This window comes from Falco peregrinus, chromosome 9, assembly GCF_023634155.1.
Source record: "Falco peregrinus isolate bFalPer1 chromosome 9, bFalPer1.pri, whole genome shotgun sequence".
NCBI classification, from domain to species: Eukaryota; Metazoa; Chordata; class Aves; order Falconiformes; family Falconidae; genus Falco; species Falco peregrinus.
Window position 1 is genome coordinate 15586376 of NC_073729.1, and position 27352 is coordinate 15613727.

Genomic DNA, 27352 nt, shown 5'->3' on the forward strand with positions numbered 1-27352 from the left:
AGAAAAGTTCAGCCCTCCTAACATGCCCTTTTGGGGAGTAGAAAGAACAAATTCCACGTCCTTTAATGACCACAGAACATAAAAGCTGTTGTGTCAGAAAGGGAAGAGTTCAGGAGTTACTGCTCAGCCCGTATCTCAACTGCATAATTTCCTCCACGCTGGTATGTGCAATGCATGGCTATTTCCCATTCTTTCCCCATTCCTTTGCTTAATTAACATGAAAAAGATGTTCCTTTCCATTATTTGAGAATATCCTTTGCTTCTATAGATGAGGCTGTAATTAACGAGACTGCAAGAAAGGAGAAAAACAAGAAATGAGTCCTAAATTAATGAGATATTACAGATATTACGGATTAGAGCTGTTCAACCCTGCCAGCTAGAACAATAGCAGGGAGACAATGTCTGCTTTCTTCTGCTTACATTAAAACCATTTTTTAATTAAAAGAAACAGATTGGAGTGGAGAGAAAGGCTTTTCTTTTATTCCCTCCCTGGTAACCTATGATTTGGTTTTGGTTTTTTTTCCTTTTTCTGCTCAGGATGACACGAAGAATGTTTGCCTAGCAATGCAATCAGACGTGACAGGAGCAAGTCGGCACTCAGAATTGCCGGGTTTGACTTTTTAATACATTTCATCATAACATCACTCACAAGCTGCCTTCCACAGTGCTGTCAACCCCCCCAAAACCATATGGCTAGTTTCACAGGTGCTCTCCCACCTTCCCCAGCACAGGGCTGGTGGAAAGCAGGAGAAAGCTGGTGCCCCCCCAGTGTGTGCCGGGTGGTAGCATCCCACCAGCTGAGCCATCCTTTAATTTAGAGGGATACATGCTAGGACAGCAACCAAGTCAAAGCAGCTCTTCCTGCCTACAACAGATGATGAAAGATAAAGAGAGTAGCAGGGTGTGTCTAAAAACACCTTGAAAAATGACAGGGGATCTGTTCTGATGTACGTACATACTGGGAAATGACAGCGTGAATCACCTTGCCGTTCTTCTGCAGATTGAGAAATGTGAAAACATGAAATAAGTTATTCAAACACACCGAATGAATACGAAGAGAGACACTGCCCATACTTTGACACCTTCTCTTAATGTCTAATTGAACAGTAATAAGCATCAGACTAGAAAACGGGTGTTTTATTTACCATGCAGAGATGTATTTTTTGTTTTGACGTTTTTCTCCCGTCTCTGTTTTCCCCCTTGCGTGGCATCCTCCCCGAGACTTACCTTTTCACTGTGCAGCTAACTGACAACAAGCCTGTTATTGTGGCAGGTCAAATCTATTGCTTCCCAACATCCCGAGCGTAACCTTCTCAAGACTTTTCGTAAGGTTTTCAACTTCCATAGCTGAAATACAGTGAAATCGCCTGGAAAAAAAACCCAAAACCAACCACCAAAGCACACCAGCTGATTCCTTTCTCAAACCCATTATACTGTGGGTTTTGTTGTTTTGGTTTTTTTTTTCCTGTTTGTTTGTTTGTTTGTTTTATTTTTTTGTTTTGTTTTCCTTTTTTCACCCTTCTTTAAATGCATAGAGAAAAAGGAATGGGGGGGATATGCTCCTTTTTCCTTTTTATTTGCACTTCACAAGACTGTTCAAAGGTCTAATTCTGCTTATGGACACTGAAACAGACATACAACAAACACACCTTGCAAAACATTTGTCAGCAACTGTGGTGGGGATAGCCTTTATGTATTGTGTTTTGGTAGTACCTGCAGCAAAATAAATCTCTTGTGTATGACTAAGGCTCCTGTGTCCTCCAGTGGGAAACGAGAGATATTCACCATGGAAGTGAACGGTCTGTTATACTATATATATACTCTATATCTATATATCTATAGATAGATATATAAACCTGTCTGTTATTTTATATATATAGTGTATATACATATACACTGCATATTACTGTATATACACACCCTCAGCAACATGCTCCTGGCCTTGGATGAGTAGCATTTCATGGGTTTTATAAGCTTGGCTGTCCTCAGGATAAGCTTTCTGAAAAAAGAGGCAGAGTAAAAGCGCACACATCACATAACTTTCGGGGCATTTGAGCTTTACCTTTCTGGAGAAAGAAAATACTTTAGTTTTGAAGTGCATTCAAGACCTTTTACTGAATGGGGGTGCAGCCAAGAGGAGAGGTTCAAGCCGACAAACCCAGGATACTTCTAGTGAGTACCAGAGCACAGCATAGTGATGTTTCTATAGATTTGGCCAAGGCAGCCAGCGGCCTCCTGGCTGGTAGCCGAACCAGAGTGGCCACCAGGACTGGGCCAATGCCCATCCCCCTGTGCTGCGCACTGGGGCGTCTGCCCCTCGAGCCCTGGGCTCAGCTCTGGGCCCCTCGTGCCAGCGGGACACGGAGGGGCTGGAGCGTGTCCAGAGAGGGAGAACAAAGCTGGGGAAGGGGCTGGGGGCTCAGGGGGGACCTGATGGCTCCTGACAGCTGCCTGGTGGGGGCTGTAGGTGGTGGTGGGGTCGGTCTCATCTCCCAGGTAACAAGGGATAGGACAAGAGAAACCAGCCTCAAATTACACCAAAGGATGTTTAGATTGGATATTAGGAAAAAAAAAAAACCCATCACTGAAAGGATGGTCAAACACTGGCACAGGCTGCCCAGGAACATGGTGGAATCACCATCCCTGGAAATGATCAAGAAACATGCAGATGCAACACTTAGGGACATGGTTTATCGGTGGGCTTGACAGTGCTGGATTAACAGTTGGATTCGATGATCTCAGAGGTCTTTTCCAACCTAAAAGATGCCATGATTCTATGATTAAAGGTTGGGTACAAATATTTCACTGTACAAGAACCTTGGAAGGGGAATAATAGTGTCGCTAAAACAGGACTACAGAAAAGTCTTCAAGTGCTCCTGTAATAGTTGATTGAATTTGCAGCCTGACAAGACCATTTTATACCATGTTGCCTGGTTTGTTGGTTGTTTTCCTTCAAGATCACTAAGATATGCTTACCATTCAAAGTATTTCCAAACTCACCTTAAAAGGTGATTTTTGAGAGATAATAATCTTTTCACTCAGCCTGTGACCGCCAGTTTAAGTCTGTGCTGTTGCACTACTCGCGCTCTCACTGTACAAAGTGTGGAAGGGCTGGTGGGCGTGTGCACGCACATGATTTAATGAACATATTTATGAATTAAAAATGGACTGCAAGGTATAAAAGAAGTGTCATTAACTTGTATGTATCTACACTTATGTTTCAAAGTTCTTTTCTATAGTCCTCCTAGGTTTATGCTGTAAGGTAAATAGAGTAACAGTGTGTTGCAGGGGCGAGCTGGGAAAACTTGGTTGAGAGACAATTTAAGAGGTAAAGCAAAAGCCAAAAGCCACACACTAAGGCAAAGAAAAACAAGGAATTAATCTACTGTTTTCCCAGGGGCAGGCAGGTGCCCAGCCACCCCCAGGACAGCAGGGCTCCGTCTCGCGTAGCGGTGACTTGGGAGGACAAACGCCGTCACTCCCAACGCCCCCCCATCCTTCTCCTCCCCCAGCTTTCCATGCCGAGCGTGACGCCGCATGGGATGGGATGTCCCTTTGGTCCGTGGGGCTCGGCTGTCCTGGCTGTGTCCCCTGCCAGCCCCTGGTGCCCCCCAGCCTGCTGGCTGGCAGGTGAGGAGCAGGAAAGGCCTTTCTTGAAGAAGGAAAAGAAAAAAAGAAAAAGCACTGCTCAGCATTAGCTGAAACATCCTAGTCAAACCAGCACACATTATAAAACGTAATATACAAATCCTCTCTCTTTGGCACCACGAATTAGTGTCCTTACAAGCATCTAATTATAGGAGTAGTTGAATCTTTCATGCTTTTGTGCTTGCTATAAAAACAAAGTCTTGTCTGCCTCCTAGGTGAACACACAGCTTTACAAACTTAAAAACCCCCACATTCCTGTTATATTAAGATATGCATATTCTGAAAAGGGTGTTGAACTGCTGATGACACCATTACCAACTGCTACGAGAAGAGCAACACACACATTTTTTTCCTTGTTGCCAGGATGTAGCATTCTCCTTACCTGGATGCATGCTAGGAGGACTAGACCCACATCAGTTTCCAGAGAAAATGCTTTTTGCTCAAAAATCACTGTCCAAATTATTATCCTTCCTTCAGTTGTGAAAATAACAGGCAAAAGAGCTTCATAAGTTGAATCTGAACTCATTATTTTGTATTTCAGTCATAAAAAAAGAAAAGGATCACTGAATCATTGTCTACATTTTCTCTTTCACCGTTCTTAATTCAGCAATTAAAATTTGGATCTGTGAAAGTTTTGCAAACCCAAGAAACAAAAATATTTTTTTCAGAGTCTCTAGTTCTTGGTCTAGCAGGCTTTTCTGAGTCAGTGAATTATTTTTCTCTACATAATAATTCAAATCAGTATGTTTCCCAGAGGACGTTAGGGTTTTTAAGAGCATTTTTTCCTGGTTAAAATGGTATTTGAGAGAAGAAGGAAATGAGGAAAGGAACAAGACAGATGTATCAATCACTGAGCAGTTTTAAAGAACACCGACTGCATTATTTTCAACAAATACATTATGTCTCGATTCAGGAATAATACAAAATTATATCTCACATATTATGCATGAAATAAATCCAGCTTGAAGCTTCTTTTTGATCTCCCAGGCCCACCAGGAGATGAGAAGGGTGAAAAAGCATAAGCAAGCACCTTTGGGGTACTGCAGGATGCAAATGCAGAGCAACATACAAACGAAAAAATCAGGCTCATGTCAACAGACTTTATAATATAGAGCTGTCATACGTGCACCAAGGACTGGCAAGGAAAAATCCATTTCTGACACAGGACTATTTTCCCTATCAAAGGCAATCCTATGTATTAAGGTTGTTATACCCTGAGAACCAGACCCAGCTGGCACCACTAAATTTAGCTGGACATCAGCCCATGTGGGAATTCCTTGCAGATGGCAGTTGCCTCAGCTGCACTGGAAAAGGCAAAAGCAAAAAAAAAAATAAAATAAAAAAATCATTACTTGCAGTGAGCTTTTGCCTGTCAGATCTGCAGAGCCATGACACCACAAGAATTTTTTTGAAGTGTTAGATTTTGCTCAAATAACACATAATGGCTTCTACTCTGCATGTGAATAACCTGAGAAATGGGTCAGGTTATCAGCAACTAAAGCCCATATATTTGAGTGTGTTAACTTTGTAGAAGTAATGGATGTTTTATTATGAGCAATCACAAATGTTATCAGAGCTGTAAAGCAATTATTTAGCTTAGCACCCACTCATTGATTGAGAAGCACTTCTAATTAAAAGTACCTGGTCTCCTTCCACATAATGGAATTAAGATGAAAAGGGGTCAGTCTGGGGATTATTTTGTGAGTATTAATTAATTCTATTAATTAACATTAGTTCACAAGTTCTGTCTTGGAAATGAGAGTTAAGTTAATAAAGAATTATAGCCAAAGTGGGAATCTCATATTTGTTTGGTTTTAAACCTAGGAACCTAAATTAGAAACCTGATTAACAGGAGGTAAATTCTACCTGCCAAATTCACACAGAACTTTTGGGTTAGTTGGTGTTCAGATTTTAAATTCTGCTGCTTGTATGAGCAAGAAACAGAAAAATAACCACCTGGGAAATCCTGTTCCATCTTTGATGACCCATGATGAAGAAAAATAGAGCAATGAGGAAGGGATCCAAGTACATACAGATCTCCAAAACCAAAGAACTCTCTTACTCAGTGATATAAATACCTTAGGTTGTTTAAATGATTTTTTAACAATCTATAAACCTATACATGTTAATCTGTAACTGCAAAATCCCCTTCTTTTTTTTTCATGTTGCACATTGATACACATTGTATTGTTTTGAAATAGTTTGAAATTGCATTTATATGATCTCGTTTTGCTCAGTTTTGCCTATGTGTAACGTAGGAGTAAATCTAAAATTAATGTTTGTGAGACAAGATACCTCTTTTTGAAATGTAGTGCATATATATATGTATATGTATATACGAGGCAGAGGAATTTCCCTTTTCTTTCCTAAAGGTTTTTAAGAAGTAGCAGCATCCTTGAGTGCTTCTCTCCTAAGTGAGAGAGGAGTGTGCTTTTCCAAATTATCCAAATCCTCCTGAAGTTTCTACTGAAATCAGAGCACTGGAAATCTTTTTCTTTGGGGAAAAAGGTATCATAGCACCAAATTGAGGATAACTGTCATGATGAAAGGTATTTGGCTTAAATGTACTGCTTGCTCTGAAAAATAAGTTTTATTCATTTCCATTAAAACTCTGAAAAACTGTAAGACTGTAAGATGTAACCAATTTATTCTGGGCATGACTGAAAACATCCCCAAATCTGCAAGTTTTCAGTTTGAAAAACTATTACTCTGCCTAGTAGCTATCTTAATTAGTAACCATTAGATGAGTCTTAATTCATTTCTCTGTATATAAAATCAAAATCTCAGTGGTGAATTTCAAAGGACTGGTAACATAATCCTTTGTTGCTTCCCTGGGGTTCTGCAATAGCTACAACAGTGATCCAACATTTAAAATTCTTTTTCATAGTGAAAATAACGTTATTTTATTTCAGAGGATGCTTGGAAATCGATTCCTGGTTTGTGTCCTATCCTGTTTGTTCTTACCAAGCAGAGTTTGGAAGTAACATGCAAGAAAAACATGTATTTACTCATTCACTCACGCGAATGAACAAAATTATCATCAAATAACTTGACATGCCAAATTTTGGATTTACTTGTCCTCACTCATAATTAGCAGCTTTAAAATGGTTCTGAACCAGTCTTAGCATTATTTTCCCCAAATAATAAGGAACAAATAACCCATGTAAATGTTTTTTACTGTTCTATTTAACAGCCGCATGTAAAGTATTTTTTTATACCTATCTCTACATATCTATGTAATGTATATATATATATATCACTAGATACGTAGATACAAATATATAAAGAAAAGAATGCTTGATGCTACACACTATGTAAGAATACGTTATATATACTATAACTGAATATACTACCTATAATATAATATAATTTTTATATGGACATATGTATTATAATATATAGCACATATATAAAATATAATCTAAATGTTTGTCATTATATATATTATATATTATATGTTATTTTACTATATACTGATATATAACATTTGATACAAATTACTCTTGGTTGTGTATATATATATGTAGTATGTATATGTTAATGTTAATTCTGATGCTTGTACTTCCCTTCAGGTCATCACAGAAGGTTTGTTCACAGAAGCTTCACTGAAATCATATGGTTAACAAATAAGCTGGCCCCAGGATCCTAAAACAGTTTTAATTTTAAAACCTACTTCACGCGGGTCTTATTTCAATCGGTAATCAACTCTTTCCTTACCATCAATAAGTCTAGACTTTGTTTTTTGGTTTTTTTTTTCTTTGTTTAATTTTTGTCTATTTTTTAATTTTTTATTCTTTTGGATGATATCTTCTGCTGCGTTTACTGAAACACTGACTAGCTTGAACATCAACCGAGGCTGTGATGAATTACAAATCCATAAACCCAAGAGTAAATCAATAATACTTTCTAAACAGTATGCTTTCCCGTATCACTGGAAAGATGTAAATAACTTCTCCTTGTTTAACAGGCACCAAAGAAAGTGTGTTGGACCCATTTTTCTAACTTTGCCAAGGCTTACCATTCTGAAACAGACAGCTATACTTGGTGTAATTTTAAAGGCATAGAAAAGAACAACATGGAAACTACTGCTTGACACATCCAATCCTGTTTAATGTTGCCTTTAACTACAAAACCAGTGCCACAGCAGTATTCGCTGGGAAGTACACTTGCCACAGCGCCCGAGATACCACTGGGGTTCAGCACTAAGAGTTTCTGACACGATTCCTCAGCCAGGATGTCAGGTGGTCCTCTGGCACCGCCTGCACCGATTCAGCTGGCCACGTTCGGAGACCTGAAGAATATGAATAAACGTACCTGCAGAAAATGTCTTTTGTCAATGGGACGTGATGGCTGCATTGTGTTAGCACCTACTGTAGCAGGATTTAATAGCAACATAATCCCTGAAACCGATGCTTCAGCTGACAGGTTGACAGTAGCAAAGACAGAAAGACAGGAAGAAGCAAGTGAGAGGGTGTAACGTGAAAACCTTCTGAACATTGCATCACTTTATACTACAGGTCAATATTTGACAAAGACAGGTGTTTAACCAAGTGTTTCTTGATATGCCAAAATATTATTTGCTTGTTATTGTGTTGATCAAAGATATTCCTTTTAAATTACAGCTGTGAAGTGAGACGTGTACGTGACAAATACCCAGGTTCCATGTATTCGCTAACTATTATGTAGTTTTAGTTAAATACTCTCCAGCTGAGTACTGTATAGAACAAGGCAGCATGTTTGCAACACACGTGCATGTAAACCTGAATGCAACATTACATCTAGAACATTGCTCATCTGTTTTCAGGTGTACCAGTTAACTGGGACAACTGGATGAATAAAATAGCAGACCTCACATTAACTTAATCTCCATTCCCTGGGAGGGGGAGAGCTCCCTGTGAAAGCATGCAAAAAACGTGTAGATGCGGTGCCTGGGGACACGGTTTAGTGATGGACTTGGCAGTGCTGGGTTAACAGTTGGACTTGATCTCAAAGGCCTTTTCCAACCTAAATGATACTATGATTCTATAATGCTATAAGTTATTTGAGTTGTTACTTCCATGTTGGACCTCTACCCCAGGTACAACCTTTCCTTTTATTTCAGCCAAAACAATTTAACTCTTAGAGCTTACTGTTCTGCTAAATAACATGTCTTAATGAGTTAAATTAATGGGAAAAATTCCTTATGGAATAATAGCTCACTATAGTGAAATAAGTGAGAGGAATGCCCCTTAAATAGTCCTAGTCTGACTACACAGAGGAGTATACTGGTAGGCAATTGAGATTATTTATTTGTGTAAGAGGTGGGGTGTGACAACACAAATATAACAAACTTATGCAGTTTTGATAGGCAATTTCTAGAAGTATGTGTTATTTGTAGGCTATTCACCAAGAAGAAAGTGAGATATTGCAAACTGAGATTATTATAGAAATGAGATGAGTAAAGGTAAAATAAAATGAACATTTGTCCAAATCTATAGGAATCACATAGTCAGAAAACTCCCTAGACACTGAAGATATCAGAACTTCTCCTATTAGTAGTACCAGTCCTATGTGGACAAAGGAACGAGCGAGTTATATAAAAATAATATATCAATGAAACCCTGTCAAGTGTCCTGTGTATTTACATAATGAGAAGGCTTTGCCCACTCCCCCCGCCCCCCAACTACTACATACACTTCTAACAATGATTCAATGATTTCAAATGAACAGTAACTTTTGTTTACTTTCATTTCATTCAACACGGCTTGCTCACTAGGTACCAATACATAATTCCAATCTCTTGCAATTGGCATTAATTACAGTATGCAAATTTATAATATTGAACTATTAATCATTAGAAAGTAGAGAGAGGCCACTGCATAGCGGTACTAGAAGGTTGAATGTGCTGTGGAGAAATAAAATGTCTCACTGTCTTTCTTACTTTTCTCAATCAGTGTATACAGAATCTTGTGACACTTGTTTTACTGTGCAAATCAGGGTGGAAGCATTGAAGTAAATCTCTAATACTATTGTTAATTGAAAATAACTTACAGAAATTTAAGGAAAAAAATATTTTCTGTTAGACAACACAGTTAATGACTCATGAAAGTTTTGTTGGTATGATAACTTACATATGTGATTTACTTTAGGTGCAAGTTGTTTCAAGACTTGAATTAAGGCAAAAAAATGTACTGAAATATTACAGTAGAATCATGCTTGATTTATAGAACATTAGATGGGACAGTCTTGATTCATGTCACATTTAAGAATATTTTGGAAGAAAAAGTTAGTGGGTTTTGGGTATGACTAATAATTAAGTGGTTTGGGATTTTTTTAACTATGCATTTAAATAAATCTCTAATTCTTGCATAGCAACGCATTTTAATATATCTTTAATCACAAGTGTGTTAACTGCAGTTGATTGCTTGGCCAACTTTAAAAAGTAACACTCAAAGTAAAATTAAATGGCAACTACCAAGCAGGATTGCAAATGCAGACTTTGTTATCTGTTTTGATCATGAAATTGTTTTATTTTCTGTTTGTAAGTGGAGCCAAACAAGGGATTTTTCTTATAGACACCTTATCTATAGACACATATAGCAAAAAGAATGCTCAAATTAAAAAAAAATAAAATAGAAGACAGAAAAACAAGATAGGTATTTCTAACTATTATTAACTGCTTTGAGATTTTTCCAGAAACCCACCCATTTGTGGAGCTTACCTTTAAGAAATCAAATTTGAATATTTGCTTCCAACAAACAAATAGTAACCAATATTTCATATGCTTCTATAACATTTTTCAGTCTGAAGATCTGACTCAAAAAATGAAAGTAAACTGCCTTATCCCATATTTATATATTCACATGATAGACAGTAGTGTATTATATCATTTGTGCTAAGGTACTTACAGTGGTGAGACAGCTTTCCTGAAGCCACAAGGTCAGGCGGAGACCAGAACTGCGTACCTTAAGTTTAATGTTCTAAGATTCAGTGAAAGACTCTTCCTGTTCACAGGGAAAGAAATTCCTGTTTAAAAAGAAAAGTCACTCCTTCTGACCATGTTGTTAATGTGCATCCGAACCGGGCTGCCACAGGAATTTTTGGCTTTTCATAGCCCATGTTTAATGGGAAAAAACCCACAAAACCTAAACAAACTTCAAGGCTTACTGTATAACTAAGTAAAAAACACCTTCTCTATATAAAATTCAGTATGAAAGGGTAACAATGGACTGGATTTTACTACCCTACTTCTTAAGCAGTGAAGCACAGAGATTTATTTCGATGCATCCTGATGATTAAAACAGAAATCAAATTTTATTAAATATGTGTTCACTCTAGCAAAACTATCTATCATATTGTACTGCAGATAATGACTCATTTTAAACTCAAATATGCTTAAACATTTTCATAGCTTTTCAAGAAGAAAATAAGAGGAATTTAGTGTTTGGTTTTTATATACAGGCTTTGCCTTGATCTTTGTCATGTTGATCAAGTCAACATGCCTTAGTTAAAAAATTTATGATGCAAAGTAATATCTGACTATGGGTGAAAATTTGCTCCAGAATTTTCAGTTTCCATACACACTTATATATGTATATGCATGTCTACATGTAAATTTATGTATATATACATAAAATATGCATGTGTACTTAAAAATGCATATGCACATAGATACTGACAGAGAGATTAACTCAGAGAACTCTATTATGCAAAAGAAAAATTGAAACAGAAGTTTAAAGTTGAAGAAAACTATAATCCACCTCATACTCTTATGAAAAAGAATATATTTGGCCTGCTCTTGAACTGGAAATTAAATTGCTTTTAATGGCTAAACTTTGGAAAATCTAGTAGAAAAGCATTTTGTTTCCTCATGTGTAATTCCCGTTTGCAAAGAGAGAGATATGGTCCATGACCTGGTTGCTAGGCAACTGCATGGAATTACAAAACATTTCCTTAGGATGCGCTGCCCTGCGGTATGATGACTCTGCACAGGGAGACAGACCCAGTGACACGATTCTCTCTGAACCTGATCATAAACAAGTTTGAGAGCATTCTAGAGAGACCGAGGAAGTGTGACTGACTTACATGGTATAAGTTGAAGCTCCTTCATGAGCATGTTCTTTATCATGTAGAGTAAGTAGGAATCAGGGGGAACAGCAGGGTCTGTTTAGCTTCATCCCAGCGCTGGGATGTGAAAGTGCTCACCCTCACGGCTGGAATGAGAGACTGGTTATTGATCCACAGGAGGAAAATATACACATCTTTGCTAGTGACAAGCACTGTTAGTGCTTCAAAGCATTGTTGTGAGGGTGTCTTTTTCTCTTTCTTTTCAGAACCCTTGACTTGTACCGCGCAAACTCTTCTACATTCCCATGCCCCTCTAAAATATTTTTTCTTCCATATATAAACTGAAAAGATGTTTTCTTTCAAACCGAAAAGATGTTAGTATGTTTTTGAACTGTAGTTCTCGAAGAAACAACCATCAAGGATAGATTTCAGTTCAGATGTGTACCAACCCCTCCACACAAGACTAGAAACTTCAGAATAGCAATATTTGTGAAGCCATAGCTGCAAAATATATCTGATACACCTACACTATATACAGATAAAAGACTAATTTATAGATCGTTATCTTTCTTAATTTTGTATCATTTTATGGATTATTCTAAAAATAGTAGGTATGAAGATAAGAGGGACTCCCACAGTCACCATCTTCAAGAAGAGAAACTGTTAATCACACTGAAAATGAGTGGCAATCAATGCCCCATCTGAAGGCAGTAAAGTAATCCCCAGAATAAATGTAACTGATTTCTACAAATTTAATCAAAGCAAGAGGATTAATTCTCCCCACCAACATGGCTTTATTCCATTCTGTCTCACCCGATCTTCGTCACCACCGAGGAAAACAGACATAAAAAAGCAAAAGCATGCATGCATGTAAACACAGCCCAGATAACGATCCCGTGGCTAGAGGAATATGTCTTACAGTAAACCTTTTGGAAACAAACCAAAATATAACCTCACAACACCACACCCAGACAATATTTTGTGTTGTTTTTCAGATGGTAAACAGATGGATTACATGAATCATCTGGTGGTGAGATACCAATTAAATGATGCACATTCCCAGACAGCAGAAGGCTGCTCAGCCATTCACTGGTTTCATGTATGTTTAAAAAATAAAGTAAGCAACCTAAGTTGTTGCTGATTTAAGTTTTTTCATGTTGCGGACACGACCCCCAAGCCACCCCTTGACACAGCAGTAATCAGCAGTTATAACAATAGCAGATATGCTGTCAGCCCTGCTCAGTTCTTTAAAGATGAAACAAATGCCAAGTAGGGCAGTTCACCTCGTTCCTCTGGGACACATACATGAAGATCCATGTCCTTTCCGGACAGATGACTGAAGCAGTTTCAGTGACCTTTTCAGCTGATGCCTCAGGTATTCCGTTAAGGCGTGCTGTACGCAAAATAATGTTGGTTTTGACATAACTAGAAATTAGCATCAGCTGTAGCTATGACAGGATCACAAGTCTCTTGCTCACTGAAAATTTTGAAACACGGCAGACTGTCTTCAGCCAGGTTTGTTGCGGCTGTAACTTAAAGGCAGCGAATGTCCACTATATGTCTCACTTCTGCCTGAAATAAATTCATGTTGTATTAGATGGGTACAATTTGATGTTGATTGGTTTTAGGATCAGATGTGAAAAGTCACATCTTTTTTCTATCATCTTTGTGGCCAGGATTTCACTTCTTTTGACACTTAACATGGATAATAATTTCTTTGATAGCAGTGCAACTTTGTTGAGCAGTACATTGTCATCATTTGGTCAGCTCATGAGTTTCTTTTCTTTTCAAAATGGTTGTAGGTTCTCTGGACAGAGAAACCTGCCATTCTGCAATATCTGCCTTTGACAAGAGGAGCATATACAAGATGTCAAGGTGAAATATTTTTCACACCAGCAAAGAACAGACTTATTGGATGAGACTGTTGAAGGACAGGTAAAATCTTAAAAGACAAAAATAAAGCAGACAGCACCACTGAATGAAATAAGATTTTTCTGTTTGCTTTTTAAACTGACTCAGAAGCAAGGAAAAGCAAACTAATGTAAGTAAACTACTGTCAGTCTAGTAAAAGTTGTAATGCACGGCTGTGTGCAGTAAGAGGAGGGTGGAGTTTACAAGTCATGGTGGCTTAAAACACTTCACACAGAAGGAAAGTGTAGGAGCATTGCATCAGGCCATTACCTGTTCTGAAGGCACTACTTGAAAGATTTGCATCTCGACAAGATGAAGCATATGAATTCCTAAATTAGACCAATAATGACACACACACAAGGAAACAAAAACATTCTTCCTTCTCCTCCCTTCCTTTTTGCTTTCTTGTCATTGAATATGTGACCCATGAGAAACTGGAAGAACCCTAGGAGCACAGAGCTTACCCCAACCAAACCGCACATCTCTGCTGGAGTGACCAAAGGCCACCCGTAGGGAACACAACCCAGGTTTACCAATTAAAGTATATTTATCTTGCTGAGATCAGCACAAATGTAAGGGATGAAACTGCCCACGACTGGTACCCAAACTATAAAATTTTAACTCGGTTCCACCTGCAAAATTTTTTGCTTGAATCCTAAAAGCCATGACTCTATCTCCAACCCTTTAACTCTGTATTTCTGTCAATGCTTGAATGTTAAAAAAAGAGCAGTTGTGATAGCCGTTAGAAAAAAACAACCAAACAAACATCTTTTATTGTTTTAAGTAAGCAGATTTGAAATGGTATTACTGAAAGGTAGGTATACATGGACCCCCCACTGTTCCATTTTTACAGATGCTCTTATGAGTTGTACTTCAGCTATGTTTACACAGATCCCCCCCCCCCCCCCCCCTTAACTGCCCCTTAATTCTTAACTTGATTTAAAACCTAATCTGCCATAAAGGTACATGAAATAGAATAAACTGAGAAAATACTTGAGAACGGCTGTTGTTTACAAAGAAACTAATTTACAGTATACAATTACTTATCAGGTAGAACAAGAGTTTGAAAACTGGACTGTATTACAAAGCATTTCTTCAAACATCCATTTTGGATTATTGCTGGAAGGTACTAATTGGTCTATTCTAGACTAATTTACAAACATTCATAAAGTAGTGAAAAACGCATGCTTTAGAAACCTGGTACATTTCATGCCTCTGGACTAAAAAGAATATGAAGATGGAAGCAAGTAATGGGCATTTTTAATGTAGATTAGTTGTGCTTAGAGGTTCTTTTCTTTTGTACTAACGGACTCTTCATTTTTTTTCTCATTTCTTTCAGGTGATTTTTTATCTTCAGGTTTTGTCCACGGAGGGCTATGCAACTTCTGTTGGAGGTGAGAATAGCATCTGTGTAAGCATCACATGCGCGATATGCACATACATCAGCAAATAAAAAAAATGCGTTAAACAGGTGTACCGGTCTAAACTACTGTAACAGAATATGCTATTTGTCCACTGCATCTGGGAAAAGATTCTGACCTCCTCTAAAGGCAGCATATTTAACAATCTTTGACAGCGCAAAACCATACAAGTCTGAGGCTGCTTTAAAATCGTGGTGATTTTTATCTTCTTCTCAAGGTCTATCAAACGAAGAGCTCAGATGTGCAACTTGCTTAAGACTTTGGTAACATGGCTGCCTACAGCTTCACAGAATTGTAGATACACAATTATTTTGGAAATACCTCTCTTCTCCTGTTCCCAGGGCTATGGGACATCATGTTATCAAACTAAGTCATTTGACTACTAGCATAGGTGAGTTTTTCAACTATAAAATGCTTTTGGAAATTGTTACCAACCAGAAGCCATTCTGAGCAGATGAATTGCAATCAGGTAAAGTCAAAATCAGAACTGAGAAAACAGTTCTATCTCAAAAGCATTAGTGTAGAACGCGTAAATGTACTTCAAGTAATTGCATACTTTGCACAACCTTTTAATAAAAACCCGAGAATTGTTCACAAAACAGAGTACCTGGAAGCTTGTCTCTGTTTCTGCTGTCTTCAAACAAGATGTTGAATTATTGCGATTCCCCAAACACATCTTGCCAACCTGCCAATAAAAATGTCAGAAATAACTGCTTTGTATTTGTCCTTAAAATATTGATGGTTTTCCTAAAAGAAAAATCCCTGTGTTGTTTTTTTAGCCCAGTTGGTGAAATGAACCAAAACAAAGATTTCAGAGCTAAGTGAATCCTGCACTCATATCATCTCATGTGGCTGCAAGTTTAACAACTTAACACTTATCTCACATTTTTCCCCCTCCTGTTTAAATCTCATCACAAGTAGTGAACATTATTCCCCCAATGGCCCCATGGAATAGGTAAGTAATTATAATTGTTTGTTACGAGTTAGGAAATAGTAACAAACAACTGAAAACTAACGTTACAGTTAGGACTTCTCCATTACCATTCTCTTGTAGAATCTGCTAGATCTCCTAAGTATGATAATCCTTAGCTGGGGATATGTATAATTATTCCCTGAACAGGGAAGTCAGATGACTCTCAAGGTATGGAAAAGCTTGTTAGATTCATTGCTGTCATTTTATTCCAGGAATAATGTAATTTTCTTTGAGAATATGCTTTTTAGTATCAGGGAAAACAGAGTTGAACAGCATAAATAAAATTACTTATACAGTAGATTTTTGAACCAAAGAGATCTTGTGTTACGAGTCTCAAGTAGAAATATACCCAGCACTGAGATTTCTGCTGTAATTAAATTAATATCCCTTTGGGACTGGGATTAATGATGCCATAGGTGAAGAAATTAAAAAGTGAAATACAGTAAAATATTAATAATCTTTGGTCATTACTTTTGAGTGTGTTCATACTGGAATTTCTCTACTTGTTTTGCTATTGAAACTGATACATTTAAATAGAGTGAAAGTAAATGAGGGGATTTTTTTTAAGTTTTAAGCCATCAAGACTGTTTCCAACATAACAATAATTTTATTTTAAATTCTAACGCAACTCTTTCTTTGAAATATTTTCTGCTTAGCGTAAGTCCTTGATGATTTTTGAAGACAAGTCAAGCCTAGACAGAGCATTTTTTACGTATCAGACATAATCCAACATAATAATAAAAAAAGGTGTAATAATCCTTAGTATATGGACACAAGCTTTGCTCATAGGAGTACGAATGCAAAAGGGCCCTCAGTAAGAAACTCCCAATGATATTCACTGCAAGGTTTGCTGGCATTTCTGCAAGGTTTTCTTTTTTTTTTTTTAAGATTATGGTTGATAACATTGGTCTAGGATAGGATAAGTTATTTGTGTCTAGGAAAGCAAAGGAATCATGAAAAAAAGGAAAAAAATCTTTCAATGGTATGTTTTGAAGCACTGTTTTTGACAGACTTTCTTATGAAAATGGAAAGTAAACCTGAATTCATCTTATAACAGCTTAAATCACAACACAATAAAATTTACTCCACTCAGCAGAGAACACTGAAAATAAACACCCTACCATGCTAATTAAATATCAAGAAATTCCATAAATATCTTTTCAGAAGAAATGACATTGGATTGGAGTTAATTAAAAAGTTAGAGACTGACAAGGGGGAAGAAAATTCCTAAGTTTTTGCACTTGAGAAATTCCGACAGTCCCTTGCCTGTAACAAAGTTGATCTGTGAAGAGGTGTGAGGACAAAAATGAAGGACGTTATTAAGAAAACAGGGAGACAGTGGTGCTGCCAAAGATTTGACAGTACTTTGGGGGGGTTAGTCACATTTAAGCTACTGAAATGAGCCTCCGAGATGGAGCAATTGAAGTGATTGATGGTAGGGACTCTTTGTCCAATTTCTCTCACTATACACAATAGCTAATAAAAGTTGGTTTAATATTACCTTATAGGGAATAATCCGGGTAGTATTAATAAAAAAAAAAATCTAATGGTAAAGCAACTGCAATTTTTACAGAAAAAAATCAAGTAACAACAGGTGGTTTATGCTCTAGATTAAGACTCAAGAGTAAGATGACAAAAAGTAGAAATTTTTAGTAAGATTAATACTTCAAAAGCTTAAAAGTGTGGTCCTGGCTTAAAATATTTACTAGTGAGTTAGACTGAAAAAAATGTTTTCAGCTTAGTCATGTTTAGAAAAAAATGAGAGTTTGAGAGACTTTTAGGTGAGCAGCTTGAGGACAAAAGATGTTACAGGTCAAAAAAGGAACAGCATTTCAGGTGTAATGGAGGGGACAGAAATAATGTTAATGAAATATAAGATCATTTACAAATCCATACTTTGTACACACTTAAAAAAAATAATCAAGTAACCTATTGCACTGAGATGATACACAGGAGATAGAAATAAAAAAAAATATTAATTTAATAAAAATATAGGTCAAGTATTTAAGACATATGGAAAAGAAGAAAAAAATGTTGCCTTAAAAAAAAAAAAAAAGCTAATGGTAAAAATAATGCTTTAAAAGTGACCAATCTTTCATACTTCTTTCATAGACCAGATAGCAAAGGCCATCTTGATAGGAACACAGCTGTGAAGATTTATGTCTGTGTATTCCACGTTTGTTCACTTACAGTTGTTTTCTTTTTAGCAACACACCATACAGATCACTGTTGGAAAACGATAGCAGAATGGGACATTTTTCTAAACAAAGCCACTCCCACATCTTTATGTTGTTAAAGCATAAAGCATCCATTATTGATTCCTTGCCACAGTGAAACCTTGTCTATTATTAACAAATAAATTACGGATAAAACAGCAGCGATAACTTTCAATTTGCCATCAGTCAACAACAGTTCAATAGCCAGAACTGTAGCCAGGCATGGTGGATGAGCCGTGTACAGCCGCCAGCTCTCGGCTTTAAGTCACTTCAGTTCCAAAAGCTGAGACAGGTGGGTATAGCACCATCTCCTGCTATAGCTGTAAACTAAATCGAATCCCACACATATACGCCCTCAAGCATATATACAAAGACATGCAGTTATAGATACACACACCTGAAGTATATTTATGTGCTTATATATACATATATACACTCAGGTGTGTATATACGAGTACAGGTATATGTATAAATAAACACATAAATATATAAACATACACATACCCCTTTTCCCTAAGCTTAAGACCACCTCAAATAAATGGGGAAATATAAACCCAATGCACTGGAACACCCTTCAGAGCCATGAGCAACATAAAGACAAAAAAGCATCAAATATTACACAACTTTTTTTTTTTTTTTTTTTTTTTTTTTTTTTAGTTCACTCTATGGCAAGTGATGGAATGATGGGTTTGTTTGCTCTTCTGCGCAAGCCTCTCTTTCTGTCAGATTCACTTCTGTGAGAGGTACACTAATTAAAAAAAAAAAAAAACAAAAAACCCAAACAACACAGAAAGGTGGTTTGACATGGTGGAAACTAGCAAAAAGCAAAAATAATTGCTTTCAGAAAAAAAGGGGTTGAAATGTTGTCAGCGTGGTTTTTCTGTTTTACGAAGATGAGATTTCAGACGTGCCTGCTGGAAGAGTTACTGGCGGTTTGCCAAACTTTGGATTGAGATTGCAGCACATCAGGGGTGCGAGGGTGAGCTTGTACCTGTATGTTTCTCCTGCAAGAGCGGGCGTTCGGAGTGGGGAGGGGGAGGAAGGGGAGAGTAATGGGAAGATGCCCACTGTGAAAGCCCCTCTGCAGGACGCTTAGGTTTCCAGCTTACGCACAAATCCTCTAATGCCATGGAAGAGAGCAGAGCACTTACCGCTTGTAACTCACCACCTTCACTCCTCGAACACCAAGGAGGAGGAAGGTGGTACAAGCCGACCCCCCCTCCACATAAACCTGGGGAAAAATCAGCTTTCCTCTCTTCCCTCCAAGAAAATCCACCGCTTTTCTTCCAAAGAATGAACACTTTTTAGAAAGATCATTGGTAGAAAAGCTAATGAAATGCTAAGACTATAACAAAAGACTAAAAGCATCCGAGTAGAAACAATATTCAGAAGGTTAAAAAAAAAAAAAGCAGTAAGTCAGTAAGTCCCAGAAAAAAAGAACTCAAGTCAGTCCAGTTAGTTGAATGCAATGCCACTGAATTCTCTTGGACCAGCATAACAAAGCACGTTGTAATTGAAAATCTTGTCACCAGTACTTCAAGGATGCACTGGATTTCATACCAAGTGTAACACAACATCCCACAGTTTGGGCTGTTTCCCCGGTTGTTGTGCAGAGAGCTGTAGGGAGAGGAGTGGGAACATTGTGCAAAGGATGAAAGTGTTTTGTCTCCACATCATCTTTGTCAGTCACAGGTATTATCTTAAATACATTTTTTAAAAAATTAATAAATCTTAAATCTGCACTGGCTTCATGGGGGGGCAGGGAGCAGGTACTACTGTTCTGCCACCACCTGAAGGCTCTGAACAAGTCCCAGGTAACACTGCAGTCTCACAGCTGAACCTCAGTGTAATGATTTAAAGTTTGGAATGAATATGAAATAATTTGTTGCTTGTCCTCCTTATTCGTGCTTCCAGAGAAGTTCAACCAGGCTTTTAAACTACTCACAAAAAAAAAAAAAAAAAAATTCTAATACCCAGGGGAAAATTAAGGCTTCATATCTAGGTGATGGCCCTTTGTCCCTTAGCTAATGTCTTTCCAGCGATCCAGAAGGGTAGTACGTGGATCTAGGGTTGCAATGATAATACAACTAAATAATGTTGGCTATTTTCTTGTTTGTGTCTGAAGTTACAGGTGGATAAGGAATGCAGATCAAAAAGCAGAGGACATGGCAGAGATGGGCAGGACTAAATACCTAGGAAGCTATAAACTAAGGAGAAGATAATTCAGCACACATACTTTGATCTAGCTAGAAAATGCTGGATGACTAAAACCTTGCAACATTTTTAAAAGTGCAAATTATTGTTAGCATGGTGAAAAACTGTCTTACAATGAACTTCTCATACAAGATTAGAAATTCAACGTATTGTATTGCATTTACGAAACCAACAGCAAAAAAATCTAACAATAATCTCAAATCCTGACTTCGTTACCAAAGTCTGTTTCCTGCCATTGGCACTTGGAACCAAACGGGCAGTTTTTCCTTAACTGTATTCTGTGCTTTCTTCTGCTTCCCTTTAAGGAGCCTGAGGCTGGCAGTTTCAAACAGAGCGGGGATGGGAGACTAACTCCCAGTCTCATTCAGAAGCACAATTCCTGATGTTTTGGAGATTCAGTTAGCATTTGCTCCGTTCATCAACCACAAACAATGCTTACCTCCCCAGGCTGGAAGAAGCCTTTGGACAATTTCCTGGTTTTCCTCACCCAGCTCAGCTGAACCTTTATCGGAGCCTTAACCACAACTGTCGCATTTACAGGTTCATCAGAGATGAAGAGGGATTCTGCTGTAGCTATTTCCTTCCATTCCCAAAGACTTCTCAACCCAGTACATTTCATCCTGGCTTCATTAGCACGTGCCCACACAAGCTATCCCTTTTTTCTACGTTCAGGAAGCAAATCTTCAATACTTGTAATGACAGCCAGTCTTCAGCCAAGTACACAGTTATTAAGCAAATGTTGGCTGGTCCTTGAAGTAGTTTCATGACTCAGAGCACTGAAACAAGACTGAATCTCTGAAGCTTAGAGTCCTGTCCCCTCTCTTTCCTCCCCTTCCTTAAAATTTCCTTGCTTTAATAAAAATTACAATAATTTAATGTGTTCATCTAACCATTAGTGACAGATCCCAGAATTTCGCCCATGAATTGATTTTACAGAATAATCTCTGGTTTTTATATGTGGAAGCTTTCTCTACTTCACCATTAAGCTGTTCTGGTATTTCTAGTATGCCTGCCATATATTTTGTAATAACGGGTACATTTGTCAGACAAATATTATATTCAATAAATTACAGATGTTGCATTTTTAAAACATCAAGAGGGATCTAACATTTGAACACTCAACTTTAAAAGCTCTAGCACACAGCACTGAGAATTCCAAGTATTGAAAACTACACCTTTCCCAAGGAAAAGACTTAATGAAAAAGAAATTCTGGAAACTTTTTGTCAAGTCTGTTTTATAGTTGGCCATGCCATTTGACTGTTTTTACTGTTATTAACTCATATCAAATTACACAGTGTCTTCTTAACAACTCCTTAAAACTTAGCTTGGCCAACATTTATGACTTTTCTGAGTAAGCACAACAGAAATCTTACTATCATTTTCTTCTAAGTGACAGACAAACAGACCAAATTTAGTGATGTTGAACTCTTATTCCTCGCTCTATATAAACTTTAAGAGACATACTAATTATCTAATTTAAAAATTTCATAGAACAAGTGTATTTTGCCTTAAGCAATACATTTTGTATATACAAGAGGAAAAAATACTGAGAACAGTAAGTGAGAAATTTAACAAGAAAGGATAATTGAGGTGGGGCATATGTCTGGAAATCTTTTTTCAGCTTTTATCAGTTCAGTATGCAGTTTGATTAACAAAGCATCTTTGTGTGAAATTCTGGTTATAAAAGATGCAGCTTGATCAGTAAAGTATGCAAAATCTTAGAAGTTACGGTATTCAGTTCACCTAGTGAATTATACAGCAGAACTGGAGAGATTCACAGCTGGATGTATAAATTACAAAGCTGGATCAGCCAAGTGTGCATCTTCATTTAAAAAGAATTTTCAAAAAGCCAGCTAAAATTCAGCGTGTCCCTTGGCTATTAAACTATGTAATTTAATCTGTAAACTACAGCACAATCTAACTACGAGGGTATTCCACTGCATCAACATCAACACAGCAAGTACAAACTGGCTTTATTGCTCAAATAATCATCCAACATACCACATAGGGACAGGAAATCAGGACATATAAGTGATATTATGCCCAGCTTTTAGAGCTAGAAAATAATTCCACTGCTGCTAAAGGGTATCACACAGATTTAGTAGAACAAACATTGCAGCTTCAGCATTCCTTTACATCACTATAGATCTCCTTTCGGCTTCAGTGGGCACTAAAATAGATATACAGGATGTTTGCAAAGTATGCTAAAATACTGAGCTACTTCCAAAGAAACTAAACCAGGTATGGGAGAAAAGGATGGTACGGTCTGGTCAGCTGACAAACTAGACATCTTAGTTGTCATCAACCAAGCGAGATCCACAGTTTATTCAAGGACACATTTTATCAGATTCACTCAATTTCTTACAGATCTCTTATGTCAAACCTCATTGTTTAGAAGAAAAGATACAGAGCAAGATTTGTGAGATACACGTTTTCACAAGACACCTCTGCAGGTTTTCATATCCTTCTATTCTGGAGTACAGTGTACCGAGTGGATGGTTAAACTAAGATGATGTAACTTCTTATGACCTTCAAAGTCCTCATTTAGGGAACAGAATTACTGAGTTTAAGAATTCTATAAGGTTGAAATTGTCTTTTAATGACCATTTCTCTTTTTCTCTCATTACTCCCTTGAGAAAGCAATGGGAGAGTACAATGTGATCAAAGCTCTGCGATTGAAACTGATAGAGAAAAATGAAGCAAAATGCTGTGGTTGCTTAGGAACATGTACAAGTTTTGCTCCAATACTCGGTGTCCTTTGTCACTGAATGATTAATGAACATGCAGTGTTTGTTTACTGCAGGAAATTAAGGCAGTAAATAAAAGCACTATCACGTTTATTTATCAGAGAAGACTCTACAAGGACGACAAGCAGGAAATCTAAGATGAGAACAAAGAACAAAGAATCATTTGATAAATTGTTTGATATTTTAGCACTACCAAAATAGATGGGTTTAAATGACGAGTTACACGCATAAGAATTATTTGATATGAAAAAGGAACAAAGTACATTCTGGTATAAAAGCTGAAAAAAGCTCCTAAAAGCTTTTGGGAAGAGAGGAAAGGGAAATGATACAGGGAAAAAGCTCTGTAGAACTCTGGTTCTGCAAGTTTCAGGAGCCAGTTATAGGGAAAACATCTCTGGACAGGGCTAAATAAAAATGGTATTGACGAGATTCCTCTAATAAAATAATAGTAATCTAAATAATGGAAACTTTTAAAAGAAAAGTGAGGATTTTTTTTTTAATCTTTGATGAATCTCAACTTATCTGAAATAATCAAGATGTTACATTAAAAGATATCCTACCTACTTCTGACTACTACAAGTTCCATGTCAAATTTCATGACAGTATCAGCAGTACCTGATTTCAAAAGTTGCTAATGCCTGTATCCCATTTTTAAACAAATATTTGTATTCATTCCAATGTAAACTGCTTTAATTATTATGAACATGCATAAAACCATAAAGAAGAAATTGCAGTAGGATTACAAATTTAAGACAGTGATGCTTAGCCATAGAGACTAAAAAATATCAGTCGAGACCAGCAGCTAGCTGCTTCCTTTTTGCCTTAAGAACTGAAGCATTGCATGTTCTCTTGTCAGTCTTTACTACAATAAATCTTCCAAAATATAAATTATGTTTTATCAGAGAAACAATCAGAGGATCTTTACAAAGATCTGAGAAAGGGTTGCTGAAATATTGCGTTTCTAAACAGAGTTTTAAGAATATTCATTAAGGTCCTATTCTTTTATCTTGGCCTCAACCTTCTTTTTTTTTTTTTTTTTTGTTAAACATATGGCATGTGAAGACCTGCCATACATTCTCAACCACACAACATATGCTTCACTGCAGCTGCAAAAAGTTCAGATAAAAACATACACACACCACACCAAGTAATGATAAAAATATGAGAACAACTCTGATGTATTCCCAAGTCTGGAATTTTCTCAGAGCAATAGTACCCACAGGTACAAATTACAACTTTGCATTATTGAAGTAATATGATGCTTTAGGAAAATAAATGGCTTCTAGTTCTTTCAGGATTTAGGGTATCTCTAAAGTCATCATATGAGTGTGGAAAGAGACATCCTTAGTTCATTTCTCAAAATTAATTTGAATTCTTCATTGTCCACCCCACCCCCAACATGCACGCTACATAAGATATAGAAAATAATATTAAAAGTGGGAAGAGGACGCTAGCCCAGTGTCATCATCTGCACCATTTTTCTGTGCCGTGCAGGTCATGTTCAGATGGATGGTGTACGTAAGAGAAAGAAAAAACTTAACAACCAGCAAAATTACTTTACTCATCATTGTGAGCAACTCACAGAACAGAAAGGAATCAAGGTAGGTCCTTAGATTTGTAAAATTGTGGGAACAGTTGTGAAAAACATATTAATACTTTAGGTCTCTGAAAATTTTACTGCCTTTCTTTCATCAGTCCTTGGGTTTACAAGAAAACTTTCCCATTTTTATAACTGAAGTTTGTGCAGTACATAAAGTGCAACCAGGGCATTCTGACAAACCGGGATGCTTTATTCTCCCATGATCAGCTCCAAATGAGCTGCTGCCAAAAATGCAAGCGGGGAATCCTGTGAGTGCAGACAGATTTCTCATAAAACTTCACAAGGTAATGTGGGGACGGTAGCATAGCAATGGAGAAAACTCTTTTGAGAAAAGCAGTATTTAATGCCCCTCTGGTAAGAAAATCCAGTACTTTGATTGCAGCCACAATTTGAAAATAAATCTTTCTTTAAAATATTATGCATATCGTGTATTCCCTGAGCTCTACTTGTAGATCTGCTCTTTTAGGACAGACCTTTGCAGTTTGTCCTGCCTGCGCAGCACTACACAGGTTGCTGCTCTTCAAAATAGCTTTAAAAAACTTTTAAAAAAATAATAATAATAATAAAAAAATATACCTTTCAAGTCCCACAATGTAAAGAGAAAACGTCTTCCTGCTTCCTGTATCTGCAAGTTTTTTAATTATACTGGACATTCTGTTTCTGATTGGGATAGATACTGAACTGTTTATGGCTTTCTTGCTTGGACGTGTGGGTGTCCTAACAATCTTTTTTGTAGCCTGGCTCTCAAAGGTGTTCCTTCAACACACACTGCATGCACAGCGCAGGGAAATCTTGGTGCATTACTGTGAATCCTAGACTGATTTTAGAAATCATGAACAGAATGAAACTATGAATATTACTTAACACCCATTTTTCAGCTGGAAAATTAACTTATAGCAGCAATATATTTAAGAGCAAGATAAGAGTGATAAAACTACTGCCTGCTTAATTTTCCAATAAGGAACATTATCTAGTAAGGCACAGTGAATATGAATTCCCCCTATGGTATGCTTTCTCTAATTTTACTACTTTTTCTTCCATACAGGATATTTTGTCAAATACCTACTTAACAAACCTTAAAGATTTAAATTTTAAAGGAAATGTGTGTCCCACAGAATACTGAATTGGTCTTAAAATATCATAATTGAGAGATTAAGTGGTATGAAACTAAATCTTATTACATTTAGATACATAACCGAATTTCTTTTTCTTTGAATTATAGTGCTACTTAGATGGAGGCAGGGAACAGGGTGAGATTTTAATTTAACTTGAATCATGAGAAATAGTTCGACTCATCAAGCCTTCTAACTCCAGTTGCAGTTATCTTCTGCTTTCTCAGGCAAATTTTTCATACCAAGCAGCATACCATGCTGACTAAATGACTAAAAATACTTGTTGCCTGAAGCACAAAAAGCCGCCACCACGCTTTAATCAAAATAACTAAATCCTTGATTTTACGAACAAGTTCATCTTTTCATTGCACTACTTGCCACAGAAACTAAATACCTTTGATTTGTGAAATGCATTAACAACTTTTTTTCCTCTCTGCTTTAATGTGTTCAATTCTGTAAAAACCAGCTGCTTGAACCTCTTTCAGCAAATATTCAGTCTAAAAAAATTCAGCCTCTGCCTAGAGTAACCCATCAAACTTCCCTTAACTTCCCCAGGTATTAATCTACCTGTAGTCATAAACTAAATGAAATTTAGTCCAACTTCAGGGTTTTATATCTTATTATTTCTTCTCCTCCTTCAATTTTTTTAATGAAAATTTAAGTTTCCTTAATCTTTAGATGTTAAGAAGGGTGCAACAGCAAATTATGCACGTTTCTCCTAGACACAGAATTTGTCTCCGTCCCCCCTTCAGAGGATGTGGCAGAGGAGAAGTCACCTATAACTGAATAAACATGTAACATGTTTGCAATAAATGGATAATATATACAGCTCTTTACAATTTCTTGGACACAGAATTATCTAAGATTTGTTTACCAAGCTTTTCCTCACATTGCCATGATTGCTACCAGCAAGCTACCCGCTTACCACCGCAGGAGCTTGTTATGTTTGGAGGGAGGTCATGTGTTGTCGTTCATTCAAAAGCTGTTGACACTTTTTCCTGCTGTCTTCTGCATTTCACCTGCAAATTAATCAAGGTAGCACTATACTTTTTGGACTACTGAGCAGACAAAACACTCTCTCTGCATTTTTTCCCCTTTCTCATTCTTTCTGTTTTTTTCCTGTTTTATTTGTATGGTTATAATTGCAGCCATAATACATGCATTGGGGATTTCTGTTAACAGCTCCCACCATGCTGTTTGAATGAGAGTTTTGCACAGCAAAAGCAGCAGATTTAGCTTTCTGTCAGTCGTGTCATAAAAAAAACAGCTTGCAGCTTTCCTAGACCGCCAGTGGATGAGATTACATCCTTTCGGCTATTACACTGTCACCTCTTACATCTCCCCAAAGATTATTTTTTTTTTATTTTTATCAAATGAAGCATCTGTGACAGCTGTGCCTGATTATTACTGGAGACAATATGTAAACAAGGTTCTGCATCTTGCTGGAACGGAGCAACTCTTCA

General features: G+C 37.1%; 1 protein-coding gene across 2 annotated transcripts in view; it reads right to left on the reverse strand.

The window, feature by feature from the left end:
• Positions 1–13530: 13530 nt before the first annotated feature.
• The window catches only part of LUZP2 (leucine zipper protein 2), a 310057-nt gene continuing 296235 nt past the window's right edge, over positions 13531–27352 (reverse strand). For both annotated transcript variants that reach the window (XM_055814775.1, XM_027790897.2), the window contains exons 11-12: positions 15634–15711; positions 13531–14990 (exon numbers count right to left, since the gene is read on the reverse strand). In XM_055814775.1, coding sequence (XP_055670750.1) covers positions 14886–14990; positions 15634–15711 — 183 coding nt within the window. In that variant the 3' untranslated portion in view covers positions 13531–14885. The remainder of the gene's footprint in view (positions 14991–15633; positions 15712–27352) is intronic.